The sequence below is a fragment of the Labrus bergylta genome, chromosome 3 (genome assembly GCF_963930695.1).
Source record: "Labrus bergylta chromosome 3, fLabBer1.1, whole genome shotgun sequence".
Lineage (NCBI taxonomy): Eukaryota > Metazoa > Chordata > Actinopteri > Labriformes > Labridae > Labrus > Labrus bergylta.
Window position 1 is genome coordinate 2766972 of NC_089197.1, and position 24201 is coordinate 2791172.

The 24201-nt window shown below is 42.2% G+C and overlaps 2 protein-coding genes across 2 annotated transcripts; both read right to left on the reverse strand.

Annotated features, from left to right (window-relative positions):
- Positions 1 to 4429: 4429 nt before the first annotated feature.
- On the reverse strand, positions 4430 to 8956 carry LOC136178555 (gastrula zinc finger protein XlCGF57.1-like). The gene is made up of 2 exons (XM_065952484.1): positions 8661 to 8956; positions 4430 to 6368 (listed from the first exon to the last, which is right to left on the reverse strand). The coding sequence occupies exons 1-2, from the start codon at positions 8827 to 8829 to the stop codon at positions 5137 to 5139; spliced, it is 1401 nt and encodes a 466-aa protein (XP_065808556.1). The 5' UTR covers positions 8830 to 8956; the 3' UTR covers positions 4430 to 5136.
- Positions 8957 to 21584: 12628 nt separating this feature from the next.
- On the reverse strand, positions 21585 to 23119 carry LOC136178556 (gastrula zinc finger protein XlCGF57.1-like). Its single transcript, XM_065952485.1, has one exon. The coding sequence runs from the start codon at positions 22969 to 22971 to the stop codon at positions 21919 to 21921; it is 1053 nt and encodes a 350-aa protein (XP_065808557.1). The 5' UTR covers positions 22972 to 23119; the 3' UTR covers positions 21585 to 21918.
- Between the last annotated feature and the right edge of the window lie 1082 nt (positions 23120 to 24201).

The following is a 24201-nucleotide window of genomic DNA, read 5'->3' on the forward strand; positions in this document are numbered from 1 at the left end:
TGCTGATGACATAGTGACACAGGATAAATGGCCACACTTAGAAAAAGTAAGCATCCCAAGTATCGAGAAAACTGTCGACCTGTTAATTGGCACCAATGCTCCCAGGTTATTGGAACAATGGGAGGTTGTCAACAGCTGCGGGAATGGCCCGTATGCCGTCAGGACAGTGCTGGGATGGTCCGTAAATGGTCCACTGAATGGAAACGGTGGTGCCATTGAGGCAGAATTTCCCTCTGCAATGGTAAACAGGATCGCTGTGTGTAAACTGGAGGAGATGTTGGCTGCCCAGTATAACCATGACTTCAATGACAAGAATGTGGAGGATGAAGGTCAAGAGAAGACATTAGGTTTTTGGAAATTGTCAATCATTCAGCAAAGCAGGTGGATGGGCATTACAGCCTGAAAATGCCTTTTAGGAAAGAGCAGCCCATGCTTCCAAATAATCTATTGGTGGCCAAGCAAAGGATTCTTGGGCTCAAGAAAAGGTTTGAGAAAGATTAACAGTTTCATCAGGAGTACGCAAACTTCTTCAATGACGTCATTGGTAAAAGATATGCAGAGAAAATCCCTCAACATCAGATGGACTGTGAAGAAGGAAAAGTCTGGTATATCCCCCATCATGGTGTTTACCATCCCAGGAAGAATAATTTGCGGGTTGTGTTTGTGAAACAGGACCAGTATGCAAAAAGAAGGTGGAGACAGGTTCAATACATCTGGGATCTGTTCTGGAAGCGGTGGGTTCAGGAGTGCCTCCCTCTGCTTCAAGAACGGCAAAAGTGGAACAGAGAAAGGAGGAGTCTTGTGCCTGGAGACATTGTCATTGTCATGGATTCAACTGCCCCTCGTGGCTCTTGGCTGCTCGGCCGAGTGATTGAAAAACATTTCCTGACAAACATGGTGTTGTTCGGTCTGTTCGCCTTAAAACAAAGTCTAATGTGTTGGAAAGACCAGTCACCAAACTTTGTCGATTGAATGCAGCTGAAGATGTTTAATGATAATGCATTAATGGCATTGTTTTTGTTTGTGGCTCTTTGTTTGTATTTTGTGAATTGTTAGCTCCACTTGTCACTAACAATTAGGGACCGGAGTGTAAGAGCCATATTCATGTTTTTGGGTCAAGCTGTAAATCATTTTCATGATTGTGCCACTGGGTGTCGCTGTCCTATTGTTTAAGTCACAGGTATATATGTACGTCACTTGTCAAGGTACGGGAGGTGTTTGACCCCAGAAGGGCTTATGGTTTTTGACCGCTGAGGCGGCAGGCGGCATGGAGAAACCACAGCTGTATTGTTTGTTTGTTTGTTTAGTTCAAAAGAATGGAAACTGATGGACGCTGTATTCACTTCATGGTGCTGCAATAAATGGATTGTATTATGCTGCAAACCAAAGACACGACTGCAGAAATCTTATTGATCGACAAACAGCAAACGGGATCGTATTGACCTACGACAGTACGGCGCGTCAGCCAGGTCACTCCTGGGAGTCAAAACAAAACGGCAGCTTTAGTATTAGACTAAGCTTCTATAGTGTCCCTCGTGTATGTTTTGTTTCGAGTGGGCGCGAGCCGTCGGCAGGTTTCACCCATTCCTCCATCTCCAAGTTCTCCTCGATCGTCTTCAGGATGTCTAAACTGATCGCGGTGCTGTGGGGGACGCACTGAGGAGAAACACAGACGAGCTCTGATGGAACAAACACCACATGACTTCAAATAACACGTGAACTTTATCATTCATGTGGAGGCAGAGCAATAACATAGAACACCTTGTTCTGGCTTCTGGCCTTACAATAAACTACAAATACACCAGCTGGTACCAGGAGATACGTTTTAAATAATTCACTACACATGAAATAAAACAGCAGCTTTGGTTTGAATATCACTTCAGAGAACATGTGTCTCTGAGTCTATACGCACGCCGTGTGTTTGTCAGGAGACTTCTCAGAAAACATATTTATATTTTCATTTCATTGTACAGTGTTCACCTTTGTTATTTTTTGTATTATATCTTTGCTTTAATACAGTGTATAGCTTCTGTACAGTTTATTTAAGCAAATGTACTCTCTTTAATGATTTGCATTTTGTACTTTTCAAGCTCTAGTTTTCTTTTTTTGTTTCAAATGTTAAACCTGCATCAACAAAACGAGGTGTAATGCCTGCCCCTAAAAAAAATAGCTTTCATAGGATTGTTACTCATACACTGAAGCCATTGTCAAAATCCCAAATCAAGTCTGCCACTGATTAAATACCAAGTTTAAAAACCAACTTAACCAAACGTCTCAGAAAATGTAATGTAACAAGGTAATCAGTCCAACAAACAAAGAAAATATGCTGCTTTACTTTACAAGCTTTATGGAGACACCCCAACACCTACACTAATAACTAACTCACCTAAGCCTCACTTCTTCAATGGCTTGTCGAGCTCGAGGCGTCTCCCAAACTCGGACACCATCCCTGAAGACCACTGACCGAGTCACCTGAAACACACCGAATTTGGTGCACCCCCTCCCCAGAGTTACCACCAAAAATAAAAATGGCAAAATAACAAAGTGGCAAGTCCTGCTTGCCTGGCGGCTTGCTGATCAGGGTGCTCAAAAATAAAACTCTTGTCAAACAAACCTTGTTACACCATTGTAATTTTAAATATCAATTAATCAAAATGACGGTCAAACTAACAAGTACAACTAATGCTCTGAAGAAAGTCAAATCTTTAAATCTTCAAACAAATTGTACCAGTAACAAGTCAGAGAGGTTACTTACCACTCTGCACAGATCAAGTTCCAAACAAACTACACAAACAATCTGATACACAACTAATTAGATTTACAACTACCAAGTATCAAGCCAAATCCAAGTTCAGAAGTCAGACAAGCCCCCATTTTCTCACAACCCAGGAAAATCCTCCTAATCAAAGAATGTGCAAACTGTAAATCAGTGGTGATTGTAATGGTGAATGTGTGTAGTGTTGACGAGAGAGAGACAGAGGCTGTATCTGAATTGCCAAGTACATACTCAATCTTTCAGTAGACAGTACCTACTATCCATGCTGTATACTGTTAGTACCTACTATTCAGTAGGCGCGCACAGTAGGAAGATATTTGTTCCTACTTCTTCTGATTCATTCAGTAAAGAAGTGACATCATTTACGTGTCCCGAACCGGCCGCATTCACCTGTTTTCTTTGATTTTTTTGTTTAGCGTTATTCAAGAAGAGTAATGCACATATACAGTCAGGTAAACAAAAAACAATATTACAATGTAAATCAAGTAAAAGGCAGATTAAATAACTAAATAACATACAGTACATAAAGAAAAGAACAAATGAAAGACAGTAATATACAGAATATAAAATAAACCAATAAAGACGCATTTAAAGAGTTAAATCATTATTTAAATAGAGGGGGAAAGGTTTTATAATAATGCAGACATTTGTTATATTTTCTGTTGTTAATTAAAAGTAGTGATTTCAGACGGGACTTTAACTCTAGATTAAAAATTGATTAAATTAATCCACGCTCGTTTGTTTTGATTTGGAGGCAGACGTGAAGTGACGATTTACGTTTAGTTTCGCACAGCATTGTGGGTAAAATACAATTCATTTCCTGAAAGCACGCATCCGATCCATATTGTATAAACCCCGGAAATTAGTATCCATACTGAAATGTTCAGTATACTGAAGTTAACCCAAACAATGCATACTGAATGACCACGAAAGTTCAGTATACTGAAACTCCTACTAAAAAGTACTGCCTACTGAACTGTGGCTATTCGGAAAGGGCCCGAGAATAAGAAGCCACTTTAAATACTGAGGCCCTGTGTGCCCAGGTGCACAACATCAAATGAAGTGGCTCTGCCCCTCTTTACCTGAAGGCAACCTGAGTGGGGAGAAACACAAGGCAGCAGAAAGAGCACTGACTGGGTGTGTGGTTATGGTGCACCACAAAGAGTGCACAGTGATCTGGGTCGGAACTTTGAGTCAGAGGTGTTCCAGAAAATGGGCTCACTGTTATTGAGAAAATGCACAACACACCTTTTCGACCACAGTCTGATGGACCGGTAGAAAGATTTAACTCCACCCTGCAGAAGATTCTGGCCAAAACAGCCGAGCGCTGACACGGGGACCTTAGGATCCCCTACGCTGTCATGGCTTACAGAGCAACCAGGCACAGCGCTACCAGTTTCACACCCAACTTCATGATGTTCAGCCGTGAAGTTAGTGAACCGGGGGACCTGGTATCTGGCCTGCCCACCGACCCTTAAACAGCTCCTTCTTCCCCTGAGTATGTCCAGCAAACTCCGGGAAAGTCAGAGTGGAGTTGGATCATCGGATTGCCAGAGATGCACTGGGGGAGTCAGTGAAGCAGCAAAAAGGAAGCCAAAGAGAGAAATGATAACAGAACAAATATACACACAATTGAAGTGTTTTTTCCACATACCATTTAATTATACACACTGAAGGCTATAATGCATTTCTATTGTTTCTTCTAACAATATGTTGAGTAAATCCAGAATGCCAGATGACATCTACAAGTGTTGTCATTCAGTTTGGGATCAAAGGCTGCAGCAGTTAGGTGCCCAGTGGCCTCTGCACTCTTAATTAATCCTGTGCATGTTCAGGTGTCATTGAGATTTTCTTTATTTTGTATTCTGACTGCAGGATTCTTATTAAGGGTTAAAGGTTTTCAGTTAAATAAACATGGACCTGATCTGACTGTGGTCGCTCTGCATCAGGATCTGCTGAGTTCCTTTTCTTTACCAAAGAGACTTTAGGCACTCGACACAAAATAACACAAGTAGATGAAAGTCTTTCTCACTCTACATCAGTTTATTTATTACAAGGTGACACGTGAGCTGTCTGAAGAACTTCTGCTAACCAACACAGAGGCATCCAAGGAAACAGAGTGACAGAAAGAAGAAGATATCAGGAGAGAAGAAGAATCCTTACACTGTAACTGTTTCATATAAACACTTTAAATTCAAACGTCATAGCTGATCCCAACTTACTGGTTCATATGTCAGCAACAAAACATCAATGTCAGAAAAGTAGAGACAGATTTATGTCTTTTATCTCTTTTTTGTCTTATATACACATTAGTGATGTGAAGTTGGAATCCTTTGGATCAGTTTTACCATTGCACAGAATTAGCATTTCTCTCCTGTGTGAATCATCATGTGTGTGGTCAGAGTCTCTTTCTGGTTAAACCTTTTACCACACTCGGAGCAGCTGAAGGGTTTCTCTCCTGTATGAACTAACATGTGTTTTGTCAGACTTCCTCTTAAGGTAAAACTTTTACTGCAAACAGAGCAGCTGAAGGGTTTCTCTCCTGTATGGACTAACATGTGTGTGATCAGATTTTGTCCTAGGGTAAAACTTTTACTGCAAACAGAGCAGCTGAAGGGTTTCTCTCCTGTATGAACTAACATGTGTCTGGTCAGAGTCTCTTTCCGGTTAAACCTTTTACCACACTCAGAGCAGCTGAAGGCTTTCTCTCCTGTATGAACTAACATGTGTGTGGTCAGACTTTGTCTAAGGGTAAAGCTTTTACTGCAAACAGAGCAGCTGAAGGGTTTCTCTCCTGTATGAACTAACATGTGTGTGGTCAGATTTCCTATTCGGGTAAAGCTTTTACTGCAAACAGAGCAGCTGAAGGGTTTCTCTCCTGTATGAACTAACATGTGTCTGGTCAGATTTCCTCTTAAGTTAAAGCTTTTACTGCAAAGAGAGCAGCTGAAGGGTTTCTCTCCTGTATGAACTAACATGTGTGTGGTCAGATTTCCTCTTAGGGTAAAGCTTTTACTGCAAACAGAGCAGCTGAAGGCTTTCTCTCCTGTATGAACTAACATGTGTCTGGTCAGATGCCCTATCTGGTTAAATCTTTTACCACACTCCGAGCAGCTGTGTTGTCTCTTACCAGTCTTTAGTTTCTTATTTTTCAAGTTTAATTCTGACAGATCTTCTCTTGTCTCTTTCCAATCATCACTGTCAACAGTCTCAGGTTCATAAGAGTCTTCAGTCTCGACCTCAGTCTCTGGTTGTAAACGTCTCTCTGGATCTGAGTCTCTCTCTGGTTCTGCTCCTCCACAGTCCTCTCCATCAACTCCTGTTTCCATCTGTTCAGTTTGTCTCTGATGAAGCTGTGAGGACTGAGGTTTCTCTTCATCATCTTCACTCTTCACAGAGACAGGAGTGAAGGGGAACTTGGTGGTATCAGCCTCCTCCAGTCCTTGAAGGTGTTCTTCCTCCTGACTGATCCACAGTTCCTCATGTTCTTCTTTAATGTGTTGGGGCTTAGTGTCCTCCTGGTCCAGAATGTGGCTCCACTCCTGCTGCTCAGGTGGAAGCTCTTCTTTACTCACCAACAGCTGCTGGACATCTGCAGGACACAGTAAACAAACATTAACGGTACTTAAACTGCTTTTTAAATATTAATAAGGGCTGTCAAATGATTTCATTTTTAAAGGCTGAAAATCAATAGTTCACTAGAATTGATCACATTTTAATCATGTTTGGAATTCACTCATTTTGCATTTAAAAAAACGTTTTTAATGCTTTTATTTTGTAATGCCTTAAGCTTAGGTTACTTTACTTCCTCTTCGGATACAAACCTACCTTTATTTTGAAAGAAAATAAGGAACTTGTCTAAGGCTGTGAAGATTGAGGTTTCTCATCATCATTAAGTCCTGGAGAGCGGGCAGCCAAGGTTCGAAACCGACCTGTGGCTCATTTCCAAAACGGCAACAGAAAGGCTGGCGTTATGTAAATGAGCCATGTGCTGCTGATCACTTCCTGATTATGTCAGATACTACCTCTTCACACACCAAAGTGCTGAGCTAGCTCAATCTTTAGGAAAGAATAAGATATGTGTCCAACAGAGAGTTTTTGCAATTAAATTGCAGAAATTGCAACAATTATTTGCATTTTTTTTAATACAAAAAATCAAGACTTTTTTCATTAAACTACGTTCTTACACACACTTTGATGTAGGGATGTAATGATTCACGAGACTGGGTTCGCGATACGATTCTTTCACGATTTATTTTACAAATTGAGACTGAAGAAACATTTTGAAATAACTGAAAAAGATTCCTTTAATTTATTCATGAAAACACCATGGGGGGTGGGGGGCACAGACCCTTAAAGGGATCATGGTGTTCATGTGTTTCTTTGAATAACAGCAGTCAAAACAATTATTTCAACTTTTAACGGTCTGTCTAGCTTAGTTTTTGTTCCTGCAACTCCCTTTTCTGAGCACCCCTGAATGCATCTCTCATTGTCTGAGCACCCCTGAATGCAGCATGGTCACAGCGCATTTTCTGAGTAATGGCAGAGAGAGAGACATGCCCAGAAAAGTCTGAAGTAAGCTAAGCGGCCTACTTTATTTTCTGATGGTTCTTGAGGACTTTTTATTATTGTGCACACCCAGGCCTCCGCTGGTGAAAGTGTGCTCACCTGTGTGTGTGTGTGTAGTGTCTCAGCTACAGACATCACACCCCCAGTCTCTTATTCTCATCTCAGGAGACTTGAATCACGCTTCCCTGTCTGCCACTCTCCCTACTTTCACTCAGTATGTTGACTGCCATACCAGGGACAATAAAACTTTGGACTTACTGTATGCAAACACCAAGGATGCATACAGATCATCACCCCTCCCCCCCTCTGGGCCGCTCAGACCACAACCTGGTGAGACTGCAGCCCATTTACATACCTATGGTGAAAAAACAACCCCCCACAACCAGGTATGTGAAGAAGTGGTCTAAGGAGGCCACTGAGGCGCTGCAGGACTGGAGGACTTTACACACCTTAAAGTTTGGGGATCTGGTAGAATTTAAGACTACACAAATAATGTGTAAAGCAAAAAATAAGCTGCTACCTGTAAACAGACAAAAAGTGTTCAAAGACAGAGAGGGGGGTTATAACTTTAGAGGGAAACTAAACTTGAAACAGCATTATGCTCGGACCAATTTGAAAAGTTCAGAAATGAGGAAGGAGAATGTAAATCTCACAGCTGTTAATGGCGCCTGTTCATTTTGTTCTTTTTTTTTGGTTTGTTTTGTTTTTCTTAATCACTCGATTGGAGTATTTTTTTTTGTATTGTCTGTTTAGTTTATTTGATTGGATTTTGCATTTGTTAATGGTGAAGAATGGGGGTAGGACTTGACAAGCCTAGGCTTCTTCTTATTCCTTTTTGAACGAGTCAAATGTGTATTATATTGAAATTGGCTTTTTATTTTATTTTTATTTTAATAAAATGTGTGTGTGTGTGTGTGACACAGAGAGCAGAGGAGAATTGTAAACGACCATGTAGAGACAGAAATGACATGATGCCGTCGTGTAAAGAAGATAGAATAAACTATCGTTTCTGAAGTGGAGGCTGGCTTGACCGCAGTCTGATGCAGAGGGTGGCCTGAAGTTTGTGTGCCCAAAGATACAATTGAATAGCATATTGTTAAGGTTTCTAAAACGTATCTCCAATAACCAGATCCGTTGCTGGATTCAATAGGTGAAGACTTAAAGAGTCTTTTAGTCCAGTAAACTCAATGATGTTGTTAGCAGGAGCTAGCTGCAGCTAACACTGTGCTGTGTGCGTCTGTGGAAGTTAGCTAAAGGCTCTGCTATCTGAAACATGAGCAGGAAACACGTTTCCAGCAGTGGAAAGAAAACCAACCTGTTCTCTGTAGCTTGATTTCAGGAGTTAAAATCACATCCAGCAGTTTTCTTTGTCGGTGGAGCTCCTCTTCGTATCCACTTGTTGTTCTTTCTTCTGTTATATCTCTGATAACCGCAGCGAGCAGCCGTCGACTGAATAACTCTTTAAGATCCTTAAACCCGGCCATCTTACACACATCCAAGAGTCACAGAGGGGAAACTCAACTCAGCGCTGACGTCTTTACAACTTTACTCTGATCATCTACTGTTACGTTAGCACCCTAACGATCATTAATAAACACACGGAGAATCACGTGTCTGCTCAGCAGGAACGTTTACTCACACCTTGTGTTACACACTCAATGGTCCGGGTGGAAACAACCCGCTTTAGTTCCCTTTACAGAACACCTCCCCTCCCTTTGACTTGCATTGTAACCACGCGGTTGACCTTTTTCCCGCCACCATATTGCTGTATTTAAAACTCTGGAAACCTATCTTTGTCTGTTTATCCTCATTCACCTCATTGAATAGTGTATGTAACACAGATTATGTCCAATGGGTGGCGCTGCTGTACATAATTATCATTGTCTTAAAACTGTGGAAAATACCGGTAGTGACTCTGCGCTGCACAGCTCCTCAGAAGTCTCACAGAATAAGAGCAAATGTCTGGGTAAAAAATAAAAATATATATATTCACATATCATTTATAGACCCTCTAACAATCATATTTTAGTTGAAGGAAATAAATTTGACAACAAAATATATATCTACGATTCCTCACAAAACATGGTTAACAGCTCGGTTGAGTTGCCAGTCTACGCAAACGGCCTGGCTCAAGTCACTCATTTCTTATTTTGTTCACCTTTTCTAACCATTGCTACTCATTTCATTTGTTGAATAAATTATAAGTTATTTTAACAAGTTCTACTCTCTGTGATGTTTACATATGAAAAAACTAAACATTTTGTTGCAGAAATGAAAGAAATCCATTCATATCCAAAGTAACCCTAAACAGTCAACCAGCTGGTTGACCTGCATATCTGCTTCCTGATTGAGTAATCCGAAAAATATAAACTGAAATGTTGCTTAATGAAGAGGCAGGAACACAATTTTACCAACAAATATTTTTTTGCAAATGGATTTCTTAGTGTGGAAGTCAAAGGGTTAAGTACGCATCCCCACCTGTGACATTTTCCAGCACTCACAGAGGTAGGATAGGATAGGATAGGATAATACTTTATTGATCCCCAGAGGGGAAATTCGGGCGTTGCAGCAGCACAGACAAGTAAACTCAAAATACACATTAAACAGAATAGATAAGATAAATAAAAATAAAAACAGGGGGTATATACAAGTACAAAATGAATGATGAAGTTAACTATGCATGGAAATTGAGACAGTATTTGCAGAGAATGACAAGATAAAGTGACAAGTGATGAATAACGTGACTTGGTATGATAAATAGCAGCAAGTAATGTAAACAGCAGAGACGAGAGGCAGTGTTGTACCACAGTAATGCAGAGTGCAGTTATATAATGTAGTATAGCAGGTTATCCAACACACAATACAAAAAACACAATGTTAGCAAATCTAAACACAATATAATATTAACTACAAAGTAATTAAGTACTAAAAGATATAAAAAATAAGAATGTTCTATATTGGTTGCCAAGCATTTACATTTTGAACCAGACAATATCACATCTGATAAAAATGGGAGATTTATAATTGTCTCAGGGAAACTATTTAATACAAAAGTTATCCTTGCCAATGTCTACGCTCCGAATGCTGATGATGTTAGCTTTTTTGATAGTTTTTTCTCTCTTCTCAATGGCCTAGACACACATTATCTAATACTTGGTGGGGACTTCAACTGCTGGTTGGACCCGACCCTGGATCGCTCTTCCAGCAGACCAGGGGTAGTGAGTAGATCTGCCTCATGTATCCAGTCTTTAATCTCTGAGTTTGGGATTTCAGTTATATTCCTCAACCCTAGAGCGAGACAGTATTCCTTTTTTTCAAATGTCCATCACACTTACTCCAGAATAGACAATATTTTTGTTGACAACAGACTAATTCCTCAGGTCCATTCCTGCACATATCACAGTATCGTCATATCTGATCATGCCCCTGTTGTGATGTCAATGCTATTTCCCAACGCTCCACGGCCTACGAGGGACTGGCGTCTCAACCCAACCCTACTTTCAGACCCCCAGTTTGTTAAATATATAGAAGAACAGATTAGCTTTTTCTTTGAAACTAACTGTACCCCGGATGTCTCTGCTCTTGTGGTCTGGGACGCATTTAAGGCCTACTTAAGAGGACAAATAATAGCATTCACTGCAAATAAGAAAAGACAGTCTCAGAAGGACCAACTGGAATTGATATCTAAAATCCAAGAAACTGATCGACAATATGCACTTAACCGAACTCCAGAACTATATAACCAACGATTGGAACTGAAAACTAAGTTTAACCTTCTCACCACTTACCAAACGGAAAATCTCTGGTTAAAAAGTAAAAGCACCTACTATGAACATAGTGAAAAAACTGGGAAATTGCTGGCTAATCAACTAAAGGGACTAAGGGCTAAACAACTTATAACAAGTATTCACACAGACAGTGGTGATACCACTCTAGACCCCACTAAGATAAATGATACCTTTAAAGGTTTTTACTCCCAACTGTATACCTCACAATTTAATGGTGACGATGCCGCTATTAAGGCCTTTCTTGACCCTTTGTCCACCCCAACCATTCCGCCAGAGTTGGTGGAGAAAATGGAGGCTCCTCTGTCTCAGGCGGAGATAGCCCTGGCTATATCATCCATGCAATCCGGGAAGTCCCCTGGCCCTGACGGCTTCCCAGCTGAATTTTTCAAGAAATTTTCAACACTCCTCTCTCCACGCCTTGCTACTGTCTTTTTTGAGTCTCTTAGGCGAGGCTCACTTCCTCAGTCGATGAATGAGGCTCGTATAACTCTTATAGCTAAAAAGGGTAAGGATCCCACATACTGTGCCTCGTACAGGCCAATCTCCCTGCTCAACACAGATGCAAAAGTCCTCGCTAAGACACTAGCACACAGGTTGGAGGAAGTTACCCCCTTAATAATAGCGCAGGGTCAGACTGGCTTTATAAAGAACCGACACTCCTTCTTCAATGTCCGACATTTATTTAACATTCTATACTCAAGCTCTAGTAATGTCCCCGAATGTGTCGTGACACTAGATGCAGAGAAGGCGTTTGATCGCGCTGAGTGGAAATATTTGTTTAAAGTTCTGGAAAATTTTGGATTAGGTCCGTTACCTATAGCCTCGATTAAATTATTGTATGCTTCTCCCATTGCTAAAGTTCAAACAAACAGCACAATCTCTCAGCCCTTCGCACTGGGTCGTGGAACCCGCCAGGGTTGCCCACTGAGCCCGAATCTCTTTGATCTAGCGATTGAACCGCTCGCAATGGCTCTTCAGAACAGCCAGGGTGTCTCTGGTATTTGGAGAGGGGGTACAGAGCATAGGGTGTCTTTATATGCAGATGGTCTCCTATTATATGTTTCAGACCCAAATACCTCGCTTCCAGCAGCTCTCTCCCTGCTTGAGCAATTTGGATCTATATCTGGATACAAGATCAATATGCACAAGAGCGAACTGTTTCCAATTAACAGACAGGCGTTTGACTTAGACTACAGTGGCATTCCATTCCAAATTGAAGAGAGACAATTTACCTATTTGGGAGTGGTTGCTACCCGACAATTTAAGAACATTTTGAAAGACAATTTTATAACCTTGTTAAACCAGGTCAGAACATCACTATCAAAGTGGTCCCCCCTCGCATTATCGCTCGCTGGGCGAATAAACTCCATAAAAATGAATGTTCTCCCAAAATTTACATATTTGTTTCAGTGTGTCCCAGTACTTGTTCCAAAATCGTTTTTTGTTTCATTGGATTCCATTATCTCCTCATATATATGGCAGGGCAAGAGGCCTCGAATTAGCAAAGCTCTGCTTCAGAGACCCAAAAGGGATGGAGGTATGGGGCTCCCTGATTTCCGTCACTACTAGTGGGCTACCAATATTCGTTGTATTGCTTTTTGGACTCGCTTTTATCTCCAGTCCGACGGTCCAGACTGGACATCCCTGGAGCTAAATTCATGCCGATTCATCTCCCTCCCTGTACTCCTCGGTGCGCCGCTTGACTGCCCCTTACCAAAATCACTGGATAATCCAGTGGTACGTCATACCCTTCGGGTGTGGACCCAATTTAGGAGATCCTTTCGATACGAATTCTTTTCCCTTCTGAGTCCGATTGCCTCAAATCATCTCTTCACCCCCTCGCGCTCTGACTCAACTTTTCGGACTTGGCATGAAAGGGGCATCAGATCGTTTGCGGACTTGTTTGAAGACGGTTGTTTTGTTTCCTTTAATCAATTGACTGAGAAATACAATTTACCCAAAACGCACTTCTTTCGGTATTTACAGGTCAGACAGTATGTTCGTTCGCACGTGCCTTGTTTCCCTTCAGTACCCATAGCTAACCCAATAGATACCTTTCTTTCCTTTGACCCACTGTCTAGAGGTGCGCTGTCCAAGTTACACAATATCATTTTGATGCTGATATGTTCACCACTGGACAAGATTAAGACGGCCTGGGAACAGGACTTGGGACATATCTCTGATGACCAATGGGATTCCATTCTTTTATCAATACATAAATCCTCAATCTGTGCTAGACACTGTCTACTTCAATTTAAGGTGGTCCACAGGGCTCACACGTCCAAGGTTAAGCTGTCCAGCATGTACCCCGATATAACTCCCACCTGTGACAAATGCAATTTGGGTGGCAGTAGCTCAGTCTGGGCGGCAGTAGCTCAGTCTGTAGGGACTTGGGTTGGGAACCGGAGGGTCGCCGGCTCAAGTCCCGGTGCGGACCAAATATGGAAGTTGGTCTGGCAGCTGGAGAGGTACCAGATCACTTCACTCAGCTCCGTCACTCTGACATCTCTCCATTAGTGCATGTCCATAGGATCCTGTTTCTGCATGTGTGTGTTCATGACCTACAGAGTGTAAAAACTAATATTTCCCTTTGCAGGGATCAATAAAAGTAAATCTTAAATCTTAATCTTAATTATATTGATGCTACCCTGATACATATGTATTGGCTATGTCCCAAATTGCAGAAATTCTAGCATGACATTTTTCATACTTTATCTACAATATTAAAGAAAAATATAAGCCTTAGCCCTACCCTTGCCCTGTTTGGTGTTGCTAGGGGAGATAACCCCCACCTGACTTCTACAGAACACCGCATGGTCGCTTTTGCCTTGCTCTTGGCCAGACGTGCAATCCTGCTGAAATGGAAGAGTGCTGCCCTGTCCACACTTGACCAGTGGCGTCAGGATGTAATGTCCTGTCTCAAACTTGAGATGTTACGTTTTTCTCTCAGAAGCTTGAGGAAGAAATTCTATGAGACATGGGAACCTTTCTTAACTTACTTTCATAACACTCAAACTAAATCATCATGAGATGAGCTTTGATCCGGCCCTTGACATAAAAAATAAGATCTGACTCTGTGTGGTGAGCCTTCATTTTTTAAGGACAGCTGGGGATGGGAGGGTGGGAAGGGCTATTGCACTTTATCAGGTATTACTGTCACTGCCACAGTGACAAGTCTTACTTGTTCTGCACATTTCTATACCATTTGTGGCATTGTGGAATATTACTGGCCAACCCTGGTGTTTTCTATGTTTCATTATTATTATTATTATTTTTGTATTTTGTGTTTATATGATGAAAACTCAATCAAGATATTTGAAATATAAGAAATAACAATGTGAATATATACAACCAGGATTTAACTAAGCATTACTAGTCTTAAATAGGAAGATTAAATATGGAAGATTGAATGTAAATGTGCAAAAACAGAGTCGGAAATGGTTGTAAATTAAATATGAAAGATTAAATGTAAATGTGCAAAAACAGAGTTGGAAATGGTTGTAAATTAAATATGAAAGATTAAATGTAAATGTGCAAAAACAGAGTTGGAAATGGACAGTATTGACATAAGTTAAAGTGCATGAGTGTGCAGAACAGATTACAGTATGGAGAGACAGATATTATCATGATGACAGTTCTCTGCTCGCATGAGGTGAACTGTTGTACAGAGTTATGGCCTTCGGTAAGAAAGATTTCTTGTATCTGTCCTTGTGACAGCGAAGTTGGATCAGTCTGTTAGAGAAGCTGCTCCGCTGTTTGTCCAGTAGGGTGTGCAGAGGGTGATCAGGATTATCCATAATGGATAACAGTTTGTTTAGAGTCCTCCTCTCTGTCACCACTACAAAAGAGTCCAGCTTGCAGCCTATCACAGAGCAGACCTTCTTAATAAGTTTGTCCAGTCTCTTAGTGTCACCAGCTCCAATGCTGCTCCCCCAGCAGACCACAGCAGAGAACAGTGCACTGGCCACAACAGACTGATAGAAGATCTCCAACATCTTGCTGCACACGTTGAAGGATCTCAGCTTCCTCAGAAAGTAGAGTCGGCTCATCCCCTGTTCTTGTACACAGCCTGAGTGTTGGCCTTCCAGTTCAGTTTGTTGTCTATGTTGACACCCAGGTACTTGTACTCCTCCACCACAGACACATCCTCTCCCAGGATGCACAGCGGTGGTAGCTCTCTCCTCTTCCTTCTGAAGTCGATCACCATCTCCCTGGTCTTATCCAAGTTCAGAATCAGGTGATTTCTTCCTGTCCACTCCACAAAGTAATCCACCAGCTCTCTGTACTCCCCCTCTTGCCCATCACTTATACACCCCACCACCGCAGAGTCATCAGAAAACTTCTGCAAGTGGCAAGACCTGGAGTTGTAATGAAAGTCAGAGGTGTACAAGGTGAAAAGGAAAGGAGACAGCACAGTCCCTGTGGAGCTCCTGTACTACTCTCCACCATTCCAGCCTGAACACTGCCAAGTCGGACAAACTGTGGTCTGTCTGTCAGGTAGTCAGTAATCCAGGAGGTGATGGACGAGTCCACACCCATCAACTGCAGCTTCTCTTCCAGCAGTTGTGGCTGGATGGTGTTTAATGCACTGGAGAAATCAAAAAAGGTGATTCTCACAGTGCAGCCGTTTCCCTCCAGATGTGAGTGAGCACGCTGCAGCAGGTAGATGATGGCATCGTCCACTCCCGGGTGTGGCTGGGAGGCAAATTGTTGAGGGTCAAGGGATGGTTTCACCTGCGGCCTGAGGTGGGTCAAGACGAGCCTCTCCAACACTTTCATCACATGAGATGTGAGAGCCACTGGTCGATAGTCCCTGAGGTCAGATGGTGTCGTCTTCTTTGGGACCGGGACCAAGCAGGACGTTTTCCACAGCACCGGTATCCTCTCCTGGCTCAGACTCAGGTTGAAGAGGTGTTGCAGAATCTCAGACAGCTGGCTGGCGCAGGTCTTCAGAACCCTTGGGCTGATGCCGTCCGGGCCTGGAGCCTTGCTAATGTTTAGTTTCTCCAGCTGTCTCTTCACCTGCCCAGTTGTAAGAGTCAGGGGGAGTTGGAGCAATTCACCTCAGAGGGGGAAGTGCATTCCTGTGGTGCGGGGCCAGAGTCCAAAGAGTTCACCATGGGGAGTTGGGGGGGAAGGAGAAAATACAAAGGGAGGCTGTAAGGTGTGAAGTACAGGGGTGTTGTTTGAGGTGGGTTGGGGGGAGGGAGAAAATACAGGGTGGGGGGGGGGGGGGGGTGCAGTGAGGTGTGAAGTTGTTAGGAAAACAGCGTACAGTCCGGGCCGGTAAAGCAGTGTTTTCACAGAATTTAATGTATTCTGTGATGCAGTCAGTCATGCTGTTAATGTCCTGTCCATGTGGCTCGCAGAGTACATCCCAGTATGTGGACTAAAAGCAGTCCTGCAGTGCCTCATTGCTCTCCTGTGTCCACCTCCTATCAGTCCTTGTGGTCAAAGGCTGTCTTTGGACCAGGGGGATATACTCTGGTGTCAGTAGGACCAGGTTGTGGTCTGATTTGCCCATGCTTAGTTTGAAGCTGTGAAACAGTAGAGTGAAGTGCATCACTCGCAGACTCGGCATCAGCTGACGGTGGGATGTAAACAGCTATAACAATGGCGTACGTGAGTTCCTTGGGCAGGTAATATGGGCGCATTCCAGCAGCTAACAGTTCAATGTCCGGGCTGCAGAGACGTTCCTTCACACTAACATGGCCAGGATTACACCATCTCTCACTCACATACAGTGCAATCCCTCCACCTTTCTTCTTACCGCTCTTAATAACGTCCCTGTCCCCCCGAAAACTCCTGAAGCCGGGTACCGCCACGCTGTGGTCCGGGATGTCCGAGTGCTGCCATGTCTCCGTGAAGCACATAATACTGCACTGGCAGTATTCCCACTGGTGCTGAACAAGCGCGTCGAGTTTGTCCGTCTTATTGCCCAAAGACCTCCCGTTCTAGGCTTATGTTTTTTCTTCTTAGCTCATCTCTTAGCTCCAGCTCTACAACCCCGGCGTCGCCTCCTCAGCTCCCCCGGAAATACAGGCCTTGCTCCGGGCAGTAGCACCTTGGAGAGCGCCATCAGCTGATCACGTGTGTACACAATGCCCTCACTCAGCTGTGCGCTGCTCTCCGTTACATAGAGTGTCCAAAGTAACAGAAAAACAGTGCAAAAAGTTCCAAGAGCAAAAGTAGCCATTTCCACACAATAGGTTAAACTAATACTCAAAAAACACACAATAAAAACAAATAATAACTAATCAAAAAATACGATATAACGACACGGACAACGGGAGCTGCTACAACCGGCGGCCACATCACACAGCGACGGAAGCGGAAGAAATTGTCAATCATTCAGCAAAGCAGGTGGACGGGCATTACAGCCTGAAAATGCCTTTTAGGAAAGAGCAGCCCATGCTTCCAAATAATCTATTGGTGGCCAAGCAAAGGATTCTTGGGCTCACAAAAAGTTTTGAGAAAGATGAACAGTTTCATCAGGAGTACGCAAACTTCTTCAATGACGTCATTGGTAAAAGATATGCAGAGAAAATCCCTCAACATCAGATGGACTGTGAAGAAGGAAAAGTCTGGTATATCCCCCATCATGGTGTTTACCATCCCAGGAAGAATAATTTGCGGGACCAGTGAAACAGGACCAGTATGCAAAAAGAAGGTGGAGACAGGTTCAATACATCTGGGATCTGTTCTGGAAGCGGTGGGTTCAGGAGTGCCTCCCTCTGCTTCAAGAACGGCAAAAGTGGAACAGAGAAAGGAGGAGTCTTGTGCCTGGAGACATTGTCATTGTCATGGATTCAACTGCCCCTCGTGGCTCTTGGCTGCTCGGCCGAGTGATCGAAAAACATTTCCTGACAAACATGGTGTTGTTCGGTCTGTTCGCCTTAAAACAAAGTCTAATGTGTTAGAAAGACCAGTCACCAAACTTTGTCTATTGAATGCAGCTGAAGATGTTTAATGATAATGCATTAATGGCATTGTTTTTGTTTGTGGCTCTTTGTTTGTATTTTGTGAATTGTTAGCTCCACTTGTCACTAACAATTAGGGACCGGAGTGTAAGAGCCATATTCATGTTTTTGGGTCAAGCTGTAAATCATTTTCACTATTGTGCCACTGGGTGTCGCTGTCCTATTGTTTAAGTCACAGGTATATATGTACGTCACTTGTCAAGGTACGGGAGGTGTTTGACCCCGGAAGGGCTTATGGTTTTTGACCGCTGAGGCGGCAGGCGGCATGGAGAAACCGCAGCTGTATTGTTTGTTTGTTTGTTTAGTTCAAAAGAATGGAAACTGATGGACGCTGTATTCACTTCATGGTGCTGCAATAAATGGATTGTATTATGCTGCAAACCAAAGACACGACTGCAGAAATCTTATTGATCGACAAACAGCAAACGGGATCGTATTGACCTACGACAGTACGGCGCGTCAGCCAGGTCACTCCTGGGAGTCAAAACAAAACGGCAGCTTTAGTATTAGACTAAGCTTCTATAGTGTCCCTCGTGTATGTTTTGTTTCGAGTGGGCGCGAGCCGTCGGCAGGTTTCACCCATTCCTCCATCTCCAAGTTCTCCTCGATTGTCTTCAGGACGTCTAAACTGATCGCGGTGCTGTGGGGGACGCACTGAGGAGAAACACAGACGAGCTCTGATGGAACAAACACCACATGACTTCAAATAACACGTGAACTTTATCATTCATGTGGAGGCAGAGCAATAACATAGAACACCTTGTTCTGGCTTCTGGCCTTACAATAAACTACAAATACACCAGCTGGTACCAGGAGATACGTTTTAAATAATTCACTACACATGAAATAAAACAGCAGCTTTGGTTTGAGCATCACTTCAGAGAACATGCGTCTCTGAGTCTATACGCACGCCGTGTGTTTGTCAGGAGACTTCTCAGAAAACATATTTATATTTTCATTTCATTGTACAGTGTTCCCCTTTGTTATTTTTTGTATTATATCTTTGCTTTAATACAGTGTATAGCTTCTGTACAGTTTATTTAAGCAAATTTACCCTCTTTAATGAGTTGCATTTCGTACTTTTCAAGCTCTATTTTTTTTTTTTGTTTCAAATGTTAAACCTGCATCAACAAAACGAGGTGTAATGCCTGCCCCTAAAAAAATTAGCTTTCATAGGATTGTTACTCATACACAGAAACCATTGTCAAAATTCCAAGTCAAGTCTGCCACTGATTAAATACCAAGTTTAAAAACCAACTTAACCAAACGTCTCAGAAAATGTAATGTAACAAGGTAATCAGTCCAACAAACAAAGAAAATATGCTGCTTTACTTTACAAGCTTTATGGAGACACCCCAACACCTACACTAATAACTAACTCACCTAAGCCTCACTTCTTCAATGGCTTGTCGAGCTCGAGGCGTCTCCCAAACTCGGACACCATCCCAGAAGACCACTGACCTAGTCACCTGAAACACACCGAATTTGGTGCACCCCCTCCCCAGAGTTACCACCAAAAATAAAAAAGGCAAAATAACAAAGTGGCAAGTCCTGCTTGCCTGGCGGCTTGCTGATCAGGGTGCTCAAAAATAAAACTCTTGTCAAACAAACCTTGTTACACCATTGTAATTTGAAATATCAATTAATCAAAATGACGGTCAAACTAACAAGTACAACTAATGCTCTGAAGAAAGTCAAATCTTTAAATCTTCAAACAAATTGTACCAGTAACAAGTCAGAGAGGATACTTACCACTCTGCACAGATCAAGTTCCAAACAAACTACAAAAAACAATCTGATACACAACTAATTAGATTTACAACTACCAAGTATCAAGCCAAATCCAAGTTCAGAAGTCAGACCAGCCCCATTTTCTCACAACCCAGGAAAAGCCTCCTAATCAAAGAAATGTGCAAACTGTAAATCAGTGGTGATTGTAATGGTGAATGTGTGTAGTGTTGACGAGAGAGAGACAGAGGCTGTATCTGAATTGCCAAGTACATACTCAATCTTTCAGTAGACAGTACCTACTATCCATGCTGTATACTGTTAGTACCTACTATTCAGTAGGAAGATATTTGTTCCTACTTCTTCTGATTCATTCAGTAAAGAAGTGATGTCATTTACATTTCCCGAACCGGCCGCATTCACCTGTTTTTTTTTTTTTTTTGTGTTTAGCTTTATTCAAGAAGAGTAATGCACATATACAGTCAGGTAAACAAAAAACAATATTACAATGTAAATCAAGTAAAAGGTAGATTAAATAACTAAATAACATACAATACATAAAGAAAAGTACAAATGAAAGACAGTAATATACAGAATATAAAATAAACCAATAAAAACACATTTAAAGAGTTAAATCATTATTTAAATAGAGGGGGAAAGGTTTTATAATAATGCAGACATTTGTTATATTTTCTGTTGTTAATTCAAAGTAGTGATTTCAGACGGGACTTTAACTCTAGATTAAAAATGGATTCTATTAATCCACGTTCGTTTATTTTGACCTGGAGGCGGACGTGAAGTGACGATTTACGTTTAGTTTCGCACTGCATTGTGGGTGGTAAAATACAATTCATTTCCTGAAAGCACGCATCCGATCCATATTGTATAAACCCCGGAAATTAGTATCCATACTGAAATGTTCAGTATGCTGAAGTGGACCCAAACAATGCATACTGAATGACCACAAAAGTTCAGTATACTGAAACTCCTACTAAAAAGTACTGCCTACTGAACTGTGGCTATTCGGGAAATGGCCCGAGAATAAGAAGCCACTTTAAATACTGAGGCCCTGTGTGCCCAGGTGCACAAAATCAAATGAAGTGGCTCCGCCCCTCTTTACCTGAAGGCAACCTGAGTGGGGAGAAACACAAGGCAGCAGAAAGAGCACTGACTGGGTGTGTGGTTATGGTGCACCACAAAGAGTGCACAGTGATCTGGGTCGGAACTTCGAGTCCGAGGTGTTCCAGAAAATGGGCTCACTGTTATTGAGAAAATGCACAACACACCTTTTCGACCACAGTCTGATGGACCGGTAGAAACATTTAACTCCACCCCGCAGAAGATTCTGGCCACAACAGCCGAGCGCTGACACGGGGACCTTAGGATCCCCTACGCTGTCATGGCTTACAGAGCAACCAGGCACAGCGCTACCAGTTTCACACCCAACTTCATGATGTTCAGCCGTGAAGTTAGTGAACCGGGGGACCTGGTAACTGGCCTGCCCCCGACCCTTAAACAGCTCCTTCTTCCCCTGAGTATGTCCAGCAAACTCCGGGAGAGTCAGAGTGGAGTTGGAGTTTTGTATTCTGACTGCAGGATTCTTATTAATGGTTAAAGGTTTTCAGTTAAATAAACCTGGACCTGATCTGACTGTGGTCGCTCTGCATCAGGATCTGCTGAGTTCCTTTTCTTTACCAAAGAGACTTTAGGCACTCGACACAAAATAACACTAGTAGATGAAAGTCTTTCTCACTCTACATCAGTTTATTTATTACAAAGTGACGCGTGAGCTGTCTGAAGAACTTCTGCTAACCAACACAGAGGCATCCAAGGAAACAGAGTGACAGAAGAAGATATCAGCAGAGAAGAAGAATCCTTACACTGTAACTGTTTCATATAAACACTTTAAATTCAAACGTCATAGCTGATCCCAACTTACTGGTTCATATGTCAGCAACAAAACATCAATGTCAAAAAAGTAGATACAGATTTATGTATTTTATCTCTTTTTTGTCTTATATACACATTAGTGATGTGAAGTTGGAATCCTTTGGATCAGTTTTACCATTGCACAGAATTAGCATTTCTCTCCTGTGTGAATCATCATGTGTGTGGTCAGATTTACTCTTTGGGTAAAGCTTTTACTGCAAACAGAACAGCTGAAGGGTTTCTCTCCTGTATGAACTAACATGTGTGTGGTCAGATGTTGTCTTAGGGTAAAGCTTGTACTGCAAACAGAGCAGCTGAAGGGTTTCTCTCCTGTATGAACTAACATGTGTGTGGTCAGAGTCTCTTTCCGGTTAAACCTTTTACCACACTCAGAGCAGCTGAAGGGTTTCTCTCCTGTATGAACTAACATGTGTCTGGTCAGATTCCCTTTCCGGCTAAACCTTTTACCACACTCAGAGCAGCTGAAGGCTTTCTCTCCTGTATGAACTAACATGTGTATTGTCAGACTTGCACTTTGGGTAAAACTTGTACTGCAAACAGAGCAGCTGAAGGGTTTCTCTCCTGTATGAACTAACATGTGTTTTGTCAGACTTCCACTTTGGGTAAAGCTTTTACTACAAACAGAGCAGCTGAAGGCTTTCTCTCCTGTATGAACTAACATGTGTCTGGTTAGACTTTGTCTTTGGGTAAAGCTTTTACTGCAAACAGAGCAGCTGAAGGCTTTCTCTCCTGTATGAACTAACATGTGTCTGGTCAGATGTTGTCTTTGGGTAAAGCTTTTACTGCAAACAGAGCAGCTGAAGGCTTTCTCTCCTGTATGAACTAACATGTGTTTGGTCAGATGTTGTCTTTGGGTAAAGCTTTTACTGCAAACAGAGCAACTGAAGGCTTTCTCTCCTGTATGAACTAACATGTGTCTGGTCAGATTCCCTTCCTGGTTAAATCTTTTACCACACTCCGAGCAGCTGTGTTGTCTCTTACCAGTCTTTAGTTTCTTATTTTTCAAGTTTAATTCTGACAGATCTTCTCTTGTCTCTTTCCAATCATCACTGTCAACAGTCTCAGGTTCATAAGAGTCTTCAGTCTCGACCTCAGTCTCTGGTTGTAAACGTCTCTCTGGATCTGAGTCTCTCTCTGGTTCTGCTCCTCCACAGTCCTCTCCATCAACTCCTGTTTCCATCTGTTCAGTTTGTGTCTGATGAAGCTGTGAGGACTGAGGTTTCTCTTCATCATCTTCACTCTTCACAGAGACAGGAGTGAAGGGGAACTTGGTGGTATCAGCCTCCTCCAGTCCTTGAAGCTGTTCTTCCTCCTGACTGAGCCACAATTCCTCATGTTCTTCTTTAATGTGTTGGGGCTTAGTGTCCTCCTGGGGGACTCCACTCCTGCTGCTCAGGTGGAAGCTCTTCTTTACTCACCAACAGCTGCTGGACATCTGCAGGACACAGTAAACAAACATTAACGGTACTTAAACTGCTTTTTAAATATTAATAAGGGCTGTCAAATGATTTCATTTTTAAAGGCTGAAAATCAATAGTTCACTAGAATTGATCACATTTTAATCATGTTTGGAATTCACTCATTTTGCATTTAAAAAACGTTTTTAATGCTTTTATTTTGTAATGCCTTAAGTTTAGGTTACTTTACTTCCTCTTCGGATACAAACCTACCTTTATTTTGAAAGAAAATAAGGAACTTGTCTAAGGCTGTGAAGATTGAGGTTTCTCATCATCATTAAGTCCTGGAGAGCGGGCAGCCAAGGTTCGAAGCCGACCTGTGGCTCCTTTCCAAAACGGACTATGATCAGACAGTATGTTGAACAGAAAGGCTGGCGTTATGTAAATGAGCCATGTGCTGCTGATCACTTCCTGATTATGTCAGATACTACCTCTTCACACACCAAAGTGCTGAGCTAGCTCAATCTTTAGGAAAGAATAAGATATGTGTCCAACAGAGAGTTTTTGCAATTAAACTGCGGAAGCAAGCGGAAATTGCAACAATTAGTTGCATTTTTTTTTAATATAACTCCATCTGACTACCCTGAGTACCCTGCCACCCCCCTCAACAACCCTCTCCTCCTCTTCTTCCTCCTCCACCGACGGCCTCTCATAACAGCTGATCAGGTGAGAAGTCAGCTGAGGAAGATCAAGGCGAGGAAGGCCAAAAGGTCCCGACAGCATCAGCTCCAGACTCCTGAAGGACTGTGCAGACCAGCTCTGTGAGGTTCTTCTGCACTTCCAAATATTACATTTCTGTATTATTTAAAATTTAACTTAGAACAGTAGTATATATATTTTTTGTCTGTCCGTATGTTCACGTCAACTCTGTTACCTCTGTTATAAAACTGCATTAAATCTTCCTGTGGTGGGAAACCTCTGGAAGACAGTGAGGTATGTCCATGTTTCTTCTC

What these genes read in the sequence shown, in the direction of transcription:
- LOC136178555 (XM_065952484.1), bottom strand. Translation starts at nt 8,829, where the DNA reads ATGGCCGGGTTTAAGGATCTTAAAGAGTTATTCAGTCGACGGCTGCTC. An exon ending in AATCAAGCTACAGAGAACAG is followed by an intron (nt 6,369 to 8,660) that starts GTTGGTTTTCTT and finishes TGTGTCCTGCAG; the next exon opens with ATGTCCAGCAGCTGTTGGTG.
- LOC136178556 (XM_065952485.1), bottom strand. Translation starts at nt 22,971, where the DNA reads ATGGAAACAGGAGTTGATGGAGAGGACTGTGGAGGAGCAGAACCAGAG.